General features: G+C 40.8%; 2 protein-coding genes across 2 annotated transcripts; one reads left to right on the top strand and one right to left on the bottom strand.

Annotated features, from left to right (window-relative positions):
* Positions 1-2,601: 2,601 nt before the first annotated feature.
* Positions 2,602-3,786, bottom strand: LOC100786588 (uncharacterized). The gene has a single exon (XM_006574196.1). It carries the CDS (start codon positions 3,784-3,786, stop codon positions 2,602-2,604), a length of 1,185 nt encoding a protein of 394 aa, XP_006574259.1.
* Positions 3,787-7,142: 3,356 nt separating this feature from the next.
* LOC100786075 (dehydration-responsive element-binding protein 3-like) lies at positions 7,143-7,640 on the top strand. The gene has a single exon (XM_003516413.1). It carries the CDS (start codon positions 7,143-7,145, stop codon positions 7,638-7,640), a length of 498 nt encoding a protein of 165 aa, XP_003516461.1.
* The last annotated feature ends 581 nt before the right edge of the window (positions 7,641-8,221 follow it).

Raw genomic sequence — 8,221 nt, 5'->3', positions numbered from 1 at the left:
TCTGTGAGGTCTGATTTCTTTAATAATGAACGGTCCTGACCACTTTGACTTCAGCTTTCCTGGGAAGAGTCTTAATCTGGAGTTGAAGAGTAGTACCTGCTGCCCTGGCTTAAATTCTTTCTTTTGTAACTTCTTATCATGATATGCCTTAGTCTTCTGCTTGTAAATCCTAGATGATTCATAAGCATTCAACCTCATTTCTTCCAATTCCAGTAACTGCAGCTTCCTCTTCTCTCCGCATGCCCTATTATCAAAGTTTAGAAATTTAAGAGCCCAATATACTTTATGCTCCAACTCTACTAGTAGGTGGCATGCCTTCCCATATACTAGCTGAAAGGGTGATAAGCCAATGGGAGTCATAAATGTTGTCCTGTAGACCCAGAGTGTGTCATCGAGCTTCAAAGCCCAATCCTTCCTTGATGATGCTACTGTCTTTTCGAGGATTCGCTTTAGCTCTCTGTTAGATATCTCTGCTTGGCCATTTGTTTGCGGATGATAAGGTGTAGCTACCTTATGTCGCACATTGTATTACTCCAAGACTTTTCTCAGATGATGGTTACAAAAATGCGTGCCCCCATCACTAATCAGAGCTCTAGGGACTCCAAAACAGGAGAAGATGTTCTTCTTCAAGAACTTAATCACTACCCTGGCGTCATATTTTGGTGTGGCTATGGCCTCCACCCATTTGGAGACGTAATCCACGGCTACCAAGATGTAGACATTCCCGTATGAAGAAGGAAGAGGCCCCATGAAGTCTATGCCCCAACAATCGAAAATCTCAACTTCCATTACATTTTGCAATGGCATTTCATTCCTTCGTGAGATTCCCCCTGTTCTTTGGCATCTATCGCAATAATGCACGAACTCGTGGGCATCTTTAAAAATGGAGGGCCAGAAAAAACCCGATTGTAGCACTTTTGCCGTCGTTCTGTCCCCATTGTGATGACCACCATAGGGTGAACTATGGCAGTGCCAAAGAATATTTCGCGCTTCTTCCTTCGTAACACATCTTCTTAGCAAATTATCAGCCCCTGCCTTGAATAAATGAGGATCATCCCAGACATCGAAGCGTGAATCATGCAAGAATTTCTTCTTCTGATTCCAATCAAATTCTTCTGGGATGATCCCAGTGGCTTTATAGTTGGCCATGTCCGTAAACCAAGGTCGAGTGTTGGCCTGTAAGAGGAACTCGTCAGGGAATTCTCCTTTTACTTCTGGTTCCTCCTTGGTGATCTCCTTGTTCTTCAATCTGGACAAATGGTCAGCCACTACATTTTCGGATCCTCTCTTATCCTTGATGGTGATATCAAATTCTTGTAGCAACAGGACCCATCTAATTAATCTCGGCTTTGAATCCGCCTTAGCTAGCAAATGCTTGATGGCGGCATGGTCAGTGAAAATGACGACCCTTGATCCTATCAAGTAAGACCGAAACTTTTCTAAGGCAAAAACAATGGCCAGCATCTCCTTCTCTGTAGTGGCGTAATTCAATTGCGCCTCGTTTAGGACTTTGCTGGCATAATATATGGCGTGAAAAACCTTGTCATGCCTTTGTCCCAGAACTGCACCTACTACATAGTCACTAGCATCACACATCAATTCAAAATCCTTGCTCCAATCTGGGGCAATCATTACTAGTGTCGTGGTGAGCCTATGCTTCAGTGTCTGGAATGCTGCTGAGCAATCTTTATCAAACTTAAAGGCTACATCTTTGTTCAGCAGATTACTTAGGGGCTTGGCGATTTTTGAGAAGTCCTTAATGAACCTCCTATAAAATCCAGCATGCCCCAGGAAACTTCTGACGCCTTTGACATTCAGTGGTGGTGGCAACCTCTCGATGACGTCTATCTTTGTTGGGTCAACTTCTATGCCTTTACATGAGATCTTGTGACCCAAAAAAATACCCTCTCGAACCATAAATTGGCATTTTTCCCAGTTCAATACCAAGTTGGTTTCGACACACCTTTGTAATACCTTTTCTAAATTATCCAAACAAGTGTCGAACGAGGGCCCGAAAACTTCGATACTCTTCTCCACCATATCTGAGAATATGGCCAGCATGCACCTTTGAAATGTAGTTGGTGCATTACACAATCCGAATGGCATTCGCCTATAAGCAAAAACACCATAAGGGCATGTAAAGGCCGTCTTTTCCTGATCCTTGGGATCCACCGTGATTTGATTATAACCTGAGTATCCGTCCAAGAAACAGTAGTATGCTTGCCCTGCAGGTCTTTCCAACATCTGATCCATGAAGAGCAATGGAAAATGGTCCTTCCGGATGGCTTCGTTTAACTTGCGGTAGTCAATGCACATCCGCCAACCCGTGACAGTTCGTGTGGGTATTAGATCATTCTTTTCATTCTTCACGACTGTCATTCCACATTTCTTGGGGACCACTTGTACCAGACTGACCCAACCGCTATCAAAGATAGGGTATATGAGTCCAACCTCTAACAACTTAAGCACTTCCTTCCTTACTTCTTCCTTCATAGTCGGATTCAGACATCTCTGAGGTTGTCTAATAGGCTTGTAATCGTCCTCCATCATTATTTTATGCATGCAGTACGAAGGATTGATTCCCTTCAAGTCAGATATATGTCATTCGATTGCTTCCTTATGCTTCCTCAGGATGTCCACCAACCTGTTCTCTTCTGCCTGTGTCAGTGCATTACTAATTACTACAGGTTTGGTGTCACCCTCCAAGAAAACATACTTTAAATGCTTAGGCAATACCTTTAATTCAACCTTCTTTTTCTCGGGCAGAGCCTCTTTCTCTAATATCTCAAAACAAGCTTCTTTCTCAGGAATGGCTTCTTGCCGATCCAAGTCTTCCAAGCAAGCCTTGAGATCCTCTTCTTCTTCACTGGTGAGACAATCCATCTTATTTACTATTGCTTTCTCCAGTGAAGTGTGTGGTGTATCCAGAATATTGATGTTATCTTCCTTGTCAATCTCTTCTATCTTGAAGCACTTCCAACCTTCTCGTGGATACTTCATTGCTTTAAAAAGGTCGAAAGTGATCTTCTGATTGTCAATACTCAGTTCCAAGCTTCTGTTCCCCATATCTACCACACAGTTGGCAGTCAGCATAAAGGGTCTGCCTAAGATAAGGGGAATTTCTGTGTCCTCATCGATGTCCATGATGACAAAGTCCACCGGAAAAGTGAAGTGGCGAACCTTGACCAGGACATCTTCTACCACCCCGTATGGTCTCGTAACTGAGCGGTCTGCCAACTGAAGTGTCATTCTAGTGGGATCAATTTTCAGATTCCCAATTCGTCGACACATTGATAAGGGCATTAAATTGATGCTTGCCCCTAGATCAATGAGGGCTTTATCTACCGCTTCTTTGCCTATAGTGCATGGGATGGTAACGCTTCCAGGGTCCTTGAACTTTTTAGGTAGCTTACTTTGAATGATCGCGCTACAGTTGCCTCCTACTACAATGTTTTCGCTGTCTATATATTTCCCCTTCTTAGTGATGATGTCTTTCATGAACTTAGAGTAGAGGGGCATCTGTTGTAAGGCTTCCCCGAATGGAATGGTGATCTCTAGTCCTTTAAATATTTCTAAGAAACGCTTGAAGTAGCGCTCTCTATTCTTCTTGGTTGGCACCTTAGGATATGGAAGATCCTGCGGCAAGACTGGCGATTCTTCCTTCTTAACTTCTCTTGCCTTTTGACTCTTGGTTTTAGGTGATAAGACCGCCTTCTCTTCTTCCTCTGGCTTCCCTTCCTCTTGAAGTTCTTCTGTCTTATCCTCAGTTTCCTCGTCTTCTGTCATCGTTCTTGCTTCTTGAGCGTTCTTTTGTGCTCAAGTCATTACCACTTTGCACTCTTCACTTGGGTTCTTCTCAGTATTAGCCCCAAAAGTTCTTGTGGTCCTTTCAGCCCTCTCCTGGGCTAGCTGGCCCAATTGTGTCTCCAGGTTTTTGATACCTGCATCTGTGCTCTTTTGATGTGATCTCGTCTCCTAGATGAATGCCTTCATCCCTTGAGCGTTTGCCTGGATGAATGCCTTCGTCTCCTAAGTGTTTGCCCTTGTCTCTTGGATGAAACTTAAGAGCATTTCCTCTATACTGGGAGACGGCTTCTCTTGCTGACTTGGACCGTGACTAGGGTGCTGGTATGGTGGTTGAGGCCTAGGCTCCTTGTACTGATTCCCATGATTTTTCCAGCCGGAGCCTTGGTTAAATTTTCTTCCCTGGTTAAGTCCTGGTGGTCCGTTATTGTATCCAGACGAGTTTCCTTGGTAGTAGCCTTGGAAACCTTGGCGATTAGGATTGCCCATGTAATTTATTTCTTGAGAGGGCTCATGTTGGATTGTGCATTGTCCAGGCTCATGTGTCCCTCCACATGTGGGGCATCCCTCTATTTGCAAAACAGGGGAATAAGAAATATTCACTGCTTGCAGTTGTTGGGGCAATTTGTTAAGTGTCTCTGTAATAGCTTCTAGTTGTCTGGATATCAGCTTATTTTGTGCCAGAGTTGCGTCTTGTGTACTAAGCTCTAAGAGGCTTTTCTTTGTTGGGATATGAGAACGGTCACGAAGGATAGCCTAATCGTTAGCTGCCATGTTCTCAATGAGTTCCATCGCTTCCTCATGTGTCTTTAACTTAATTTTTCCTCCCGCGGATGCGTCCAGTAATTGCTTCGATTGAGGTCGTAATCCATCAATGAAGATGTTGAACTGCACTGGCTCGCTATATCCAGGGTGGGCGTTTTCCTTAACAATCCGTGGAAGCATTCTAAGGCCTCACTAAGGGATTCATCTGGGAATTGATGGAAAGATGAGATTTCTAGTTTCCCTTCAGCTGTCTTGGATTCAGGGAAGTACTTTTTCAGAAATTTGTCTACAACTTCTTCCCAACTCCTAAAGGTGTTGCCCTTAAAAGAATGCAACCATCTTTTTGCCTCTCCCGCTAATGAGAAGGAAAAGAGGCTAAGGCGTACCGCTTGTGGTGGAACTCCCACTATCTTAAACGTGTTGGATATTTCGATAAATGAGGCTAGATGCGTATAAGGATCCTCACTTGGGAGACTGTGGAAGAGGTTCCCCTGAATCAGCTGAATGAGAGAATGGGGGTACGAAATATTAGGGGCTTTAACCTCTGGCGATGTGATACTTGTGAAGAATTCAGGAGTAGTAGTTTGACAGAAATCTTCTAATGTAACCCTTCGTACTGGTTCTCCGTTCATTTGAACGTGATTTGGAGAGAGAGGAGGTGAAGTATCTATGTCTTGCTCTCTTCGTCTTCTTGCGGCGTTATTACGCCGACAGGTAGCTTCGATTTCTAAGTCTATGGGAACGATAGTAGATTTATCTCGCATAAAAACACAAGGTTATACCTGTGTAATTTATGGAGAAAGAAAGAATGGGGAAAGAGGAGTGGTGAGAGAAAGATTGGCCAAAAGAATGGCCAAGGGATAGAGGAGGGGTGAAAGAAAGAATGGCCAAGAGGGAAACAAATTACAAACTGATAGTATGGCACTTAAATGCGAAAACAAAATCCCTGGCAACGGCGCCAAAAACTTGTTAGCTCTTTGGCAAGTGTACCAAATCGCTCATAGTAATAATTTCTCGGTAAGCCGAGTGTCGTACCACAAGGATTTTGTTGCACTTATGTGAAATACGTTTCAGTTTGCAAGTTGTAAAATTCGTGTATAAAATTAAAGGCAATATAAATCTAAGAAATTTAAAATTTAAAATAAAAGATAAAGATAATAGATAAGATAAGATAAAAGAAATTTAAAATTTAAAATAAAATATAAAGATAAAAGATTGAAAGATAAGATTAAAAGATAAAATTAGAAGATAAAATATTTAAATTGCGATAAAGATAACTACTTCTACGAAAATCAAATAAATAAAATCTAAATCTACTAAATCTAAATACTTACTCCTAAGACCCAACAGTAAAATAAGGAATAACTACTTCTAAGAAAAACCAACAATAAAAATAGGGAATAAAATCTATATATTAAAATCGCTAAAACCTAACAAGTCTAATTAACCTAGATATATGGATTCTGGATTTGTCTGTTATCAATACCAGTGAACTAATTTTGCCTCACATCTATCCATCTACTTGCCTCTAATGCCTCATGATGACAAGCCTACCTTAATTACCTATCTTCCAAATGCCCTTTGCGAAGACTCAATAACTAAGATGCATTAAGTTTACATTCTAGATGTTTGCTAAAGCATGGGCATTGAGGCATTAAGTCATGCTAACCCAATGATTTCTTTCTTTTATTGTTCTATTAAGCGTTACCCTCTCTCGAGTGGCCTAACCCTTAAAACTGATTCATGCATTCATTCCTTATCCCTAATTAGGCTTTACCCTCTCCGAGTGGCCTAAAGACTAACAGAAAACAAAGTCCGAGATGCAGAATAAGCAAGAAAGAAAAGCAGATAAAAGAAACTGGAAGGAAAAAACCTCTAAAAGATAACCCGATAATTTCCTCATTTTAGTGTTCTCTTAAGCATTACCCTCTCCCGAGTGGCCTAACCCTTAAAACAGATTCAAGTATTCATTCCTTACCCCTAATTAGGCTTTACCCTCTCCCGAGTGGACTAAACCCTAACAGAAAGCAAGTTCAGAGATACAGGATATAAAAAGAAAGAACGGTAAATAAATAAAGAACCTGGAGGGAATTCCTCTTTTTATTGATAACTCTTGAAATGCTCCATACATCATTGGCTTTTTAGGCCTGTCCGACCCTAGCTAGGGGGTTTAGCCACTCATAGTCATGAGGGCTTTACAATGAGAAGGGGGGGGTGAAAGAAAGATAATAAGAATATAAGAAAAGGGAAGGAAAAGGAGAGAACTGAGTGCCAGAGGTCTGAAAACTGAGCTCTCAGGAAGTGTGTCTGTTTTCCTTGGCTGACCCTCTTATTTATAGGTGCAAACTTGGGCTTGGGCTTTTTCTGATTTTCTTTTTTTTTCCTTTATTTCTGCTACTTTTTGCTCGTTGTACCTCCCTTTTTCACATCTGCAATCAAAATTCAAAATTAATTAAATCTTTCCAAATTAAAGCATAAATAACTACTAAATAATTAATTCTAAGTTAATTTTAGACCGATTTTCTACTATTAATTCACTATTATTTAGCAGTTATCAAGAGTTTCAACAGAAAATGTTAGAGACCGAGCCGAAGAGCAAAAAGATAAAACGCATTCATGGCGGCGTCGATGAGGACTTGAGCAATAAGCACCCTTTGCACCACGACGTGCGGATGCGGAACTGGGGGAAATGGGTGTCAGAAATCCGCGAGCCGTGGAAGAAGTCGCGGATATGGCTAGGCACATTCCCAACGCCAGAAATGGCGGTGTGGGCGCACAACGTGGCGGCTCTTAGCATCAAAGGCTCCGCCGCCATTCTCAACTTCCTTCACTTTGCCAACTCGCTCCCTTGCCCAACTTATCTCACGCCGCAAGACGTTCAAGCCGCGACGGCCAAAGTGGTGCACATGGACCCTTCTTCCCTCTCCTCCCTCGTAATTAAATTTTACCACTGCAAGGTAAAAAAAATGCAATGCTTTCCGGTGAACCACTCAGATGTTGACACATGGCAGTCAACGTCTGAGGTTAACGGTCAACGTTCAATTGGGACGTTCAGGACCAATTTTGCATAAATTTGTAAATACGAAGACTAAATGTGTGAATTAAATTTTCGGGAAACCAAATGTAAAATTAGAGTAAAACTGAGAGACCAAAAGTGTAATTTTGTCATTCTAAAACGCACTAGACACTACACAGTCCAATTCAACATTATTGCTTTGCTGTTTGACTGCTACACACATTGTTGAGTGTGTACCTTTTACTTTTTAACAGTGTGACCTTTTTACTTTTGTAGCTTTTTAAGTATTGCACAATGCACAATGTTTGCTTTCTATTAATTTTTTAATCTTAAAGTTTCTTAAAATAAACCGTTGTTGCACTAAAAAGTGAAATTACTAAAACTAAAATATAACACAAGTAAAAATATTTAAAACTAAGATGTAGCATATAAAAGAATTGAACCTCGAATTAATTATCAAAATTTATTTGTTATTTGAAATATGGATTAATCAATCAAATTATATATATATATATATATATATATATATATATATATATATATATATTTAATATATACGGAGTCAAGTTGGACTAATTATTGATTCAACCATTAATTCATTGTTTCGATTGGATTAGTGACCGAACCGATATTCAC

Source organism: Glycine max, chromosome 1 (assembly GCF_000004515.6).
Source record: "Glycine max cultivar Williams 82 chromosome 1, Glycine_max_v4.0, whole genome shotgun sequence".
NCBI classification, from domain to species: Eukaryota; Viridiplantae; Streptophyta; class Magnoliopsida; order Fabales; family Fabaceae; genus Glycine; species Glycine max.
This window is presented reverse-complemented; position numbering and strand designations above follow the sequence as displayed.